Genomic DNA, 12002 nt, shown 5'->3' with positions numbered 1-12002 from the left:
GACGCCTTCCTGCCACTACTATAGGTAGTTTCTCCTCCTGTGCCTCGATGTAGTATGGTATCTTATAGTATGCCTCCTTATTCAGCAAAATATCAAACGACCAGACACCATTGTACTGGTCGACGTTTACTCCAGAGATGTCTCCGTATTGCAGTAAATACGCCGCCAAATATTCCCCTGGTATTACACCTGGGACTTCGAATATGGAAATGGTTGTCCGTCTCCGTCCCAGGTATTCCATCCTCAGAATGTATTCTGGAGTGATGATTTCGTTTTTCGAGAGCTTAATGCAATCTTCTGGAGATTTAAATAGGGCTGCCCAGGTGTTGTAGCCCTTTGTCTTGGTTATCCTTTCCGCTCTCATTCCCACAGTCGCAATTAACTTTGTCACGATGTCTTTGGTTGATCTAATCAGCTTCTTGGTTTTTCTGTCGATGACAAAAAGTGAAATTGTCTTTTTGGCAAATTCATCCATCCGTAGTTGTTCCACCTTGATGCCATTCGTGGTGACATGCTCTATGCATTTCTTGGCTTCTTCAAGAAACGATTCTACGTCTATTTTTACTGCTGGCGGCTTCTTCCAGACTGCATTCTCCTCTTCTTGCCTTTCCTTGACAGGTTCCGACGGCTCACAGCTGGTAGATGCCATGGCCGACGGGAAATGAGAGAAAAAAAAAACGCGAAGATCCGGGACTTAAAAAGGTAACAACGGGGGAAGAGAAGAAAGAGGAATAACAAATTTAACAAATATATAACAATAATAATAACAATAATAATAACAGTATCAGCGCAATGAATATCGTATACAACCAAAAGACTCCTAATGGGGGTATGGCACCAATGATTTCGCCACTCGTTTTTATAACCACTGGTTGTGGTAATCAACCAATGAAAATGTTCCAAAGTTGTCGAATTTTGGATTCAATTAGTTCGCCAGCCGCCATCTTTATTACTGAAAATTACTTCACACTCAGTATCGAGACTTCATTCTGTTCAACATAATGTCTCAACACTTAACAACAAGACTGAGATTTTATTTTTAGAACAGATTTTTCTTTTCAAAAAAATCTATGTGTTCTGGACATTTATTATTTTTCTTTTGATTCTGTAATCCAGTGTATAGTGCTGTTCAAAAGAAAAAAAAAAAAAAAAAAAACGTGTAACGACTCACTGTGGAGTCATCTTTTGTAGAATGTGAGATCGGTAGGATAACCAATTTATAATTGGGATTTATCAATTTTTAGGACTAAGGTTGCATGTGTCGCAGTTTTATTGAAGTCAAAAGTAGGAGTGCATCTGTGGGATTATTAAAAGATAAATTAAAGGTAAATTTAACGTTACATTCATAGGTTAGTATCAGAATAAAGATGACACAGAACTAAGTGTAATCACAGCTTTATTGAACGGACATCTTACAATGAGAAGTCCACCTTTTTTATAGGAAAATTATGTAGAAGGGGGAGAGGGCTCAGGAGGGCAGTGGTGGGAGTTTTGTTATATGTAACATCTCACGTTAGGGAGGGTGTTTGTTTATTTTGTTCTCTTCTTAGGTCGAAGGGATAGGGACAGGGTTTTGAATGACAACATGGGGAAGGGTGAATTGTTCATTTGTTTTAGCAGGTTTTCAAATAATGCATTCTGAACGTGTAGTCAGCTATTGGTTGTCATTCCTTTCATAAATGCTTTTTTCAGTCGACTCGTTTTCCTGTGCAATCTTTTCTCACTGTAGTATAGGTCTATCAGGCTGTATTTAGGACTGAGGTTGAGCATCAGCTGTGCATGTAGTCTGATGGTGTCTTGAGAAGGAGTGTTTTGTGCAGGAATCGCCTGCTTTGATGGTATATTTGTTTGTCTCTTGCTTCTACTTCATAGGACCTGCTAGTAATTCGTTTTTGGACTGTTGCTTCCCTCCACTCTCTTGTGTAGGGATTGAATGGCTGGACTCAAACTGTTACCGACATTGAGGCCTTTCAGCTCTTTCCCCGTCTCATGGTATCTAAGCTTCCTTTCTTGTTTTCTCTATGCTTCATCAGTTAAGTGTGGGTAGAGGGGCTAAAGTTTTAATTCGACAGCTGGCACTGTTGACCTTGTCTTTCTACCAAAGTATCTTTATGCTGGGCTGGTGCTTAGTCCTTCGATTGGCGCGTTGAGTAGGTTCAACAACCCTAAGAATGGATCTTCTCCCGATGCTTTGCATTTGCAGAAGAGATATTTGGTGATTTTTACTGCTGCTTTGGCAGCACTATTTGCTTGGCTGTTGCTTGGTGATATTTCTTAGTGTTTGGGCAGTCATTTCTTTGCAAATTGAGGACCATTGTCGGATCTCAGTACCTCTAGAATTCCATGGCAAGTGAAATGCACTTTCATGCATTCAGTCATAGCTTCCGATGTGGGTGTATCCAGTTTGTCAATTTCAAAGAAATTGCTATGTCTGTCTACTGTGATCAGATAGCTGTTCCTTCCCCATGATAGGAGGTCCGCTGCTACTTGTTGCCAAGGTTTTTCCGGCACTGATGCTATGATTTGTGCTTCTGCTGGCTGGCAGTCTGCATAGGTTGCACAAGTGCTACAGGCTTCAATATATTTTCTAAAGATATTAGACATTACTGGCCAAAATATGAGGTCCCTCACTCTTCGCAGACATGTATTTATGCCTAGGTGGCCAGCATGTGCTTTTTGTTTCATCTCGGCCCACATAGCATGTGATATGATTATTCTCTGTCCTCACAGTATTAGTCCATCTTGTACAGTGAGTTCATCTCTGTAATTGAAGAACAGTTTGATCGAGTTAGACAGGCTTTCCTTATCATACGGCCACCCTTTAGAGATTACTTTTGTCTGCTTTCATGTTAGAATCCTCAACTGTCTTTTGGTGAATCTCTGCGAGCCTGTGGTCTTGTATCGGTTGCATTGTCAGATTATTCACCAACGTTATTTCTTCCAACTCTGGTTTGCTTGTTGATGCTCGTGACAGCATATCTGCCAATGGGATATCTTTTCCTGGTTTATATTGGAGTGTGGAGTTGTATTGCTGGGTCCGTAGCAGGAGGTTTTGTAGCCATTTTGGTGCCTTTGATAGGGGCTTTTTGCTGATTGAGACGAGGGGCTTGTGGTTAGTCAAAACTACTTTTCTTCCGTAGTGAAATTTTTCTAGGCCATATACCTTTCTAAGCCATATAGCATCTTCTTCTCAATTCGTGCATATCTTTGTTTGGCATCTGATAGGGATCTACTTGCAAATGCAACTGGTTTGCCAACCTGTATTAGCGCTGCTCCTTACCTCTCACATGCATCATTCTCGAGAGTCAGTTCCTTGTGGGAGTCGCAGTACGTAAGGATGGGTAGGTTTGTGATTGCTTCTTTTAGAATGTTGAAAGTTGTTTGTTGGGAATCTGACCATATCCATGGAACATCTTTTTTGGTCAGGTTGGGGAGGGGTTTTGTCATTGTTGCAAGATTTGGAATAAATTTCCCTGCGTAGTTTTTTCATGTCTAGGAAACTGTAGAGAGCTCCAATGTTTCCTGGTGCTGAAATATCAGTGATAGCCCTCATTTTTTCTAGGTTGACTCCAATGTCATCTTTTGTGATCTGATGCCCATGAAAGTGATCGCTTTTAGTCCAGTCACCAGTTTTTCTGGGTTAATTTTTACTTCTATTGTTTGGCATTTTTGGAATAGTTTGTGGAACCATCAGTCATGTTCTTCTTGGTCTTTCCCATAAATGACCAGATCATCTACAGTAATGACAACTCCCTGAATGTCTTGAAATTGTTCATTCAGCTTTCTTTAGAATATCTCTGCTGAGGAATTCAGTATTGAGTAGGTTTGTTGTGTTTTGGATTCTTTAAACTTTTTCTTCAGTATACACCGAGTGGTTTCATCAGAAATTTGTTCCACATTGATAAGATCCCTTTATAGGGTTTCATCCTCTTGGCAAACTTTTAGGGAGAATATTAATAGATGCCCCTGTGTCAGTCTGGCAAACAACTTCTTTTTTATTCAGAAGCATAAAGCATTTGACCTTTTTGCTTATTTTGTCTTTGGGGTTTTATCGCATTCACCCAGTGGGTGTATTGTATTGTTCATCCTCCTCCTCCTCCTCCTCCTCTGATGATGATGATGATGCATCTGGTTGATGTACTCGTGGTGAAGGTGCAACACGCTTCTTGTTTTCATTCGCTCATGTGTTTCTGTTTTTATGTCATTCTGTCTTTGTTAGGGCACTTGGACTCAAAGTGTCCCTTCTCGTTGCATGCATGTGGCACAGTTTGCCATGAGCTGCGCATCTGCTGCGTTTTGACACATGTGTATAGTCACAAAATAGGCATCTCTTTCGGAGACTGGTTCCTTCACTTGACTGGTTTCATGTACCCTCATCACCTGAGCTGTGTCTAGTCCCATTCCTTGAGTGTTGGTTGAGGTCATTTCAGCCACTCTGCATATATCTACACTCTTCTGTAAAGTAAGGTTCTGTATTTTTAGCAGATCCTACTTCGTTAACTAGTGACGGACACCTTCTACAATCTGGTTCCACAGAAGTGAGTCACTGCATCGAATGCATAAGTTGCACATCTTCGGCAGTACTCATAGATCATTGTAAAACTTGTCAAAGGCCTCTCCCTCACCCTGTTTCTTCTGACAGAATGCAAATCTTTCATAAGTTTTGTTGAGATTTCTGATGGAATACTCAGTGCTTGTAGTATTTCCTCCACAGTTCACTCAGTCTCCAGGATGTCAAACTGCATGCCCTGGTATATTTTCATGGCGTCATCACCCAGACAGTTCTCAAGTATAGCAACCTGAATTCCTTGTGGTTTATGGCTCAGACCTGCCAATAACGAGTAGTTGGACCATCGTTTATGAAATATTTTCCAGGATTCAGCTTTATTCCCACTAAATATGAGTCTTTCTGGAGCCTTGATGTGTAAGCCGTACATATCACCAGTCAAAGAGATGGTATTAGTTGCAGTAGTCATATTTTTGGAAGATTTAAATTTAATGGAAGATTTAAATTCTTGTTAAATGTGGTAACTTTCCATGATGTTTATAGTAACAAGAAGAGCAGGTTAGGAAGTCGCAAATTTGTAATCGGGATCTATTAAGACCAAGGTGGCAGGTGCTGAAATCTCTAGAAGTCAAAAGTATCCATGGGACCATTAAAGATAAATTTAACGAGATCTCCGATTAACAGAAGGCTTTCACCAAATTACATTCTCACATACATAAAATAATAAGAACATGAATAACTCCGGAAAATAACGAAACTTAACAAAGAACTTGAGATCACTGTATTGGAATGAAATAACAACATTTGCTTATATGTTCGAAAAATATTAATTCAAATCGTTTCAATGATAGTGTTTTCTTGTAATGAGTGTTCATTATGCAAACTTAACTAAATGAGGACCGCGTGAAAATGGCATACAGTTTAAGATTACTGATTTTTATGAACTAAGTGACACACATGGTTTGAATGTGGTTTGTTAATGAGAGTAAAGTAGTCATTAAACCATCTAAGTGAAATGTGTGTGTGTGTTCATCGCATAAGAAAACAGTAGTTCGAAATAAAATTTGAAGAATTAATTTTCGTTCGATATGGTAACTTTCCATGATGAGAATTAAGGTACATATTTTGCTGCATTTTCAGGAAAGCTGTTTTACGCCTGAATAGACAGAGTCCGGCATCTGTGTTCAGTGAGTTAATGTTACACAAGGACAGAATCTCTTAGACGCGTGTCAGGCTGGAGACATCTTAAGAGAAACTGATTTGATTTTTGCAGACGAATCCTTATATATGAGTATTCTCAAACATTTGCTACATCACTGTGTGCAGATGGGCAAATTACGTCATTGTGTGCTTGCGCATTCTGATAAACGTGGACGTTGAAACGGTGATTGCTATGAAAATGTCTCTGCCAAAGATTTGTTTTAGCAGTATATAATGGTCGTTACAAGTTCATGTGCATTGCGTATAACATCAGGACTGGGGGTTAACGTCTCCCACAGACGTTATCCTACACATGTGCTTTTCTTGAGAAATTGAAGAGAAAACTGATTGTTCTGTGGCATTCCAGGCGATGCTGTTTTATGTCTAAATAGATGAAGACCGGCGTATGATGGTTATTTGTGGAACTGCATCCTGGACTGTTTTAAGTTTTGGTAGTTAAGTTTTTATAAACAGGCTTTCTCGAACATTCCAGTCTGTTTACTGTATCCATACGCGAGGGAGCGTAACATAGTTCCTTTTGTTTTATGTGTGGTCACATTACATGTCATGTTCCTATGCATTCTTCATATGCATGGGTGTTGTGAAGCGGTGACTGCTGTGAAAAGTTCCTGCGGGCATAGTGTATTCCGACTGGGCATAGTGGTTATTACAAACGTAATGCTTGTAGCAGTTGACACTCGCTACATACAGGCAGGAACTACTTCTCACGACTCGAGATTTTAAATCCATTTCTCCCTGGTTTGTCCAATCACAAGCCAGCTTTCTATCACGTGACAGAGTATATAAAAGGCGAAATCTGAAATCATCAATCTTTTTTCTTGCAACTCTGCCAAGCAGCACACATCGTCTGGGGTTTCGGCTCCAGGCAGAACGTGAGTACAACAAGCTAGCTATGGCTCTCTTCAACCTCACCTTTACTTCCACGGGCAATACCCACACAAACTTTATTTATCATTCAACAGGACTACTCTCGTCGATACAACTCACACTCACCCCCAACAACATGCAAACACACTGAAGGCTTTGCCCTTTCTCTTTTAATTAGCTTCCTTCGTACCGATGGCTACTACCTATAAACACGAGTAAACGGAACTGATCTATTCTCTCCTTTAACAAGCCGGCATGATATTAAATCTGTAGCGGTCTAGGGTATAGAAGGGAATGCGTGTTCATCTCACGTTTGGGTCACCAATTTGTTGAGGTGGTGCAAATTAGGAATAATGAATTGAATTCAGAAAGAGACAAACTACGTGTTAAATTGAATTAAATGAACTAGTATTTATTTCGTGAAGAAACACATGAAAGAAAAGGGTACCCCACATGTTCATATCTGCGTTCGTCTCTCGCTGTTTACTGGTGAGCAGGAAAGTCTATTGTCATAGAGAGAGAAAGAGAGAAAGTCAATCCAGTTTGGTGTGCGTCTCTCGCTGTTAGCTGGTGAGAAGGAAAGTCTATTGTAGTATAGAAAGAGAGAGAGAGAGAGAAAATGAGAAAAAGTCAATCCAGGCCATGGAGATAGAAAACATGTAAGGTGTACGTACTGTCTGTTAACTCTTGCCCCCACACATACAGTAGCAGGGGACGTGATGTGCACGGGCGCGCGCCTCCCGAAAGGGAGGCGATTGGTTCGTCGAACCTCTCAGCTCGAGAGCTGGTCCGAAAAAAGGAGGAAGCAGCTTATTGTTCTTGCTTTTATATTTGTTTCCGGTGGTCTTTTGCGCATGTGTGGATTTCCTTTGAAAGGGGAGTGACGTTGTCTATGTGTATGTGCATGTGCGCGTATGTGTGCGTACATTAGCGTGTGTGTGTATACACGTGAATGTGAGTGTATATACATGAACGTGAATATATGTACGTGTGTGGACGTGCGCGCATATGTTTGTGTGCGCGTATGTATATGACAAGTAATATAGCTTGAGATGTGAACGCGTGTTTTTGTGTGAGACTAGAAAAGGCTCCCACAAATCTATCTTCACACAAGAACACTTCAACCTACTAACCCGTTTCTCTCTTCTATTAACGAAAATAACAAATAAAATTGTTTTATTAAATGTTAAACTAAGACTTCCTTTCGTTGTCTTCATAAAAAAAACTAAATGTTTCTGTTTTTGTTTTCAAAAATATATAAAAACATTCAAAACAAATCTTTTTTTTCTTTAAAATCATGAGAGCCTGTAATTGAGGTTATATATATATATATATATATATATATATATATATATATATATATATATATAGTAAAACTGGTAATTAGTAAAAATCTGAAGAGAGTGCTCAATACTATTGCAGAGCAAATATGTGTTTTATTTTTATATTACAGTTTTATCTATGTAACCAAACAGATAAAACGGTAATAAAAAATAAAACACACACACACACACACACACACACACACACACACATACACACACGCACGCACACACGCACACACACACACACACATATATGAATAAATTCCAATAATTGTGTTAAGTTTGTCGAATTAGATCGAAAAAAAAAATTAAACAAAATACTGGTAGAACATTGCATTTTTGCACGATTAGTGGCATTTATTGGATATGTTTCACCAATATTGTCTTTATTTTTCGATTTTTGAGTGATTATCGAGATTCCACATTGGTGATATTATTACCGCCAGTTTCTTTTTCGTTTTAACTCGACATATTTTACAATACTTTCGTTTTTAAGAAAATAAAAACACTTTAAAATAAGTTAAAACACGCGAAAAAGTATTCAAGTAGATAAAAGACTCTATATTAATTAATAATTGTAGTGCACATTGGAGGTACTTATAAAAGAGTAACTTAACTTGCCTTTGGTAACATTTATTTTTTCAAACCTTTTTTTGTTTTGTTGAGTATTCTAATAAATATTCAAATTCTAAAAAAAAAAAATTAAAAAAACTCACACATATTTTCCACGCGTAGCGAATTTAATACTCCTGTGGTTACTATAAATTATTTGTTTTATTTTATTTTATTTTTGTAAATTTACCACTATTCTGGATTTTTGTGTATTCTTCGTAGAAATAACGTCTCCAAATTGTGTTGGGGACTTTTCTAACTTGACACCGTTTTAAATCACCGTATTTGGAAAACCTCTCTCTTACACAACAAACTTGTTTCTGTTTAAAGATAAACATTGGATCACGAATTGCCACTAACTAGTTTACGATAACAACAACAAAAATCATGTGATATGAGTCACGCCATGACCAGCAGTATATAAAAAGAACTTCCTCGTCATTTGGTTTTAACGGGGCTGTCGCACAACAAACAAGGACAATGATTCTGGCAAAGTGTTTCGTTTTTGTTCTTTTTATCGCCACATGTTCTGGCTTAGGACCCTTCAATGGCAACTGCACTGAAAATGCCTACCCCCCGGCAAAGAATATTAAAGTACCGACCATGGTAATCAATCTAGACTTGCCCCCCGAAGAGAGATGGAAAGAAGTGGCACTGGTATATAAACACAAAATAAAGGCCCTGATCGGGGACCTCAAGAGGCTTATTTCTCAGTTCGGCAAGATCGGCGAAGCCATTATCGCTTTTGTTGACAATTACGTTAGTGACTTAAGTAACACATTGCCCGACCCATACAAGGACGAACTCAAGGGCCTCGTTAAATACACTAGAATTAATGGCGGCGAGTTAGTCCTCTATAACATCTTCTACGAAGTGTTCACAGTCTGCACTTCTATTATCGCCGAAGATGACAACGGAACCCTCTACCATGGAAGGAATCTGGATTTTGGTCTTTTCATGGGTTGGGACAAAAACAACAACACCTGGCTCATCTCCGAAGCCCTCCGACCTATGATTGTAAATCTTGACTTCCAGAAAAACAACGCAACCTTGTTCAAGTCCGTCAACTTCGCCGGTTATATAGGTGTCCTGACTGGTGTTAAACCAGGCGTGATGTCTCTAACCCTAAACGAACGGTTCGGAATGGATGGAGGTTTCATTGGTATCTTAAAATGGCTAATTGGATCCCGAACGGGCAAATGGACTGGGTTTATGACCAGAGATGTCTTAACCGACTCAAACAGTTACGCTGAGGCCAAGAAAATGCTGTCCGAAGAAGAACTCCTCGCACCGGTTTACTTTATTCTCGGTGGAGTCAATTCAACCGAGGGCTGTGTCATCACCCGATCACGAACATCGACGGATGATACCTGGGAAATGTCCAAAGCTGGTGGTTGGTTTATTTTGGAGACCAATTATGACCACTGGAAAAAACCGCTTTTTGTTGATGACCGCAGGACCCCAGCAAACACTTGTATGAAGAAACTGGGGCAAAAGCGGCTATCAGTTGGTGGAATTTTCAATGTGTTGAGCACAATACCAGTCCTTAATAAGTTGACAACGTACACCACCGTTATGCAAGCCGAGACTGGACACGTTGAAACGTATGTGCAGAAGTGTGAAGATCCTTGTTGGCCTTGGTAATTCCTTATCGTATTAAAAAAAAAAAAAAAAATGATAATAGTAAATGAAGCTGGCCATATTTGTAAAAAAAAAAAAAGAAAAAAAAAGGCGGTTCTTATTTAGAATTCAACCTAAAAAAAAAGAAGAAAAATCTTTAATGGTGTACGAACCCGTCACGGTACTGAAATGTTATGTTCCAAAAAATTACGTAAATTGATCAAATAGTTTTATTTTCAAACGCTCTAAAGCGATTAATGTGAAATCTGTAGCATTACAAGGCTGGTCTCTCATATTTTAACTATTATAGACTTGTCTGCCCTTGTTTTCTTTTCAAGATAACGACGCGAGACGCCCCCTTTTTGCTTACTCAAAAATGTGATTTTCTTAGTTCAAAATAAAACTACGTGATTTCTGGAATATGAGGGGGTACGTACATCCAAGTTTTTTTCTGAGGTTGAATTCTTAATAAGAACAAAAAAAGACCTTTTTCTTAATCTGATAAAACTGCGGTTTAGTGGTCTGAACATGTTGCGATGAAAAATTGGCACTTGTACAGTTTAATCATGGCATTAAAAAAATGAAAATATCGAAAAAGTTTAAATTGTACGTATCCGTTGTGAAATGAAGTTCTCCGAAAAAAATTTTTCACTTAATTTCAAGTATTTTTTTTTTTTTTTTTTTTTTACAGCTAAAAAACAATTCGTTATGATACCGAGCAAAAGGTTCGATTTTTAGGAAGAAAAGCTAGTATTAAAGATGGAGGGAGTGTCGGCGCTTTAACTGGAGTTATCTCCCCGTGGCGTTTCTAAAATTCAAACAAAAATTTACAAAAATCCAAGATTCAACGTGCTCTACCTCTCATAAAAACGTATTTTTCCGCTTTAAAAAAAAAAAAAAAAAAAACAAAACTACTCTATCAAATTAAGTGTTTTTTTTTTTTTTTTTTTTTTCGGAGATCTTCAGTTCAAAACGGATACGTACAATATAACCTTTTTTCGATATTTTCATTTTTTTAATGTCTTGATTAAACTGTACAAGTACCGTTTAATGTTACGCATTATTTTCACAAAAACTAAGTCATGAGTTTACGCAAAAATAAGTTTTCGACATAATGACTAACTCCTTTTACTTTAAAATCATTTTCAAGTAAATAAAATGTTTTCATAAATTTATTTTATTTCAAATTCATATTTTAATCTTGCAAGAAAAATATTTTTTAAGCCTAAACTAATTTCGAGGGTTGTGTGAATTTTTAACTAAAAAAAAAAGTTATTTTTTTATTAATCGTACCTAAGAAAATTCAAAAATAATTTTCTTAAAATGTTTGCTTTGTATCCCCTCCCAACAAAATCAAACCAAAAAGATTACTATATTGTCCAATTACTGTACACTCTTAACCCTTATCCGCGAGTGGCCTCTGGGCCTTGATAAGTGCTCGTGCTTATGTTAAAAAAAAAAGCTATTGTTTTTAAACTTTTATTAAAAAAGTCTTGCTGTTTAAGAAAAACATGTAGCGCTTTTAAGATATATTTACAAAGGTGTGCCTGGTCTTGAAAAGAAAGGCTTTATTTCAATTAATACCAATAACGAACACCGACAATTCGGAAGCTTAACTCCTTGTTCTAAGTGAGTTAACTCACTAAAGTAGTTAATTTTATTTATTGCGTTTTTATATTATACAAACGAAAAAGTCTTGGACTTCAAGCGAAACAAATAGTACCTACGCAATTGTCAGGTCTCAAATAGTAACATATCCAAAAATTACAAAAAATGATTGGTAGAAAAATAATTAATGAAAATTTGGAAAAGGAAGTAAAATCCCCCATTACGCTTCCTAAAAAGATAAG

The 12002-nt window shown here is 37.8% G+C and overlaps 1 protein-coding gene across 1 annotated transcript; it reads left to right on the top strand.

Annotated features, from left to right (window-relative positions):
• The first annotated feature begins 8772 nt into the window (after positions 1–8772).
• On the top strand, positions 8773–11327 carry LOC145303572 (acid ceramidase-like). The gene has a single exon (XM_080145112.1). It carries the CDS (start codon positions 9013–9015, stop codon positions 10174–10176), a length of 1164 nt encoding a protein of 387 aa, XP_080001238.1. The 5' UTR covers positions 8773–9012; the 3' UTR covers positions 10177–11327.
• The last annotated feature ends 675 nt before the right edge of the window (positions 11328–12002 follow it).

The sequence above is a fragment of the Euprymna scolopes genome, chromosome 19 (assembly GCF_053919585.1).
Source record: "Euprymna scolopes isolate OS-2025 chromosome 19, ASM5391958v1, whole genome shotgun sequence".
NCBI lineage: Eukaryota > Metazoa > Mollusca > Cephalopoda > Sepiida > Sepiolidae > Euprymna > Euprymna scolopes.
Note: the sequence above shows the minus strand (reverse complement) of the source record. Positions and strands in the feature narration are given on the sequence as shown.

What these genes read in the sequence shown, in the direction of transcription:
- LOC145303572 (XM_080145112.1), top strand. Translation starts at nt 9,013, where the DNA reads ATGATTCTGGCAAAGTGTTTCGTTTTTGTTCTTTTTATCGCCACATGT.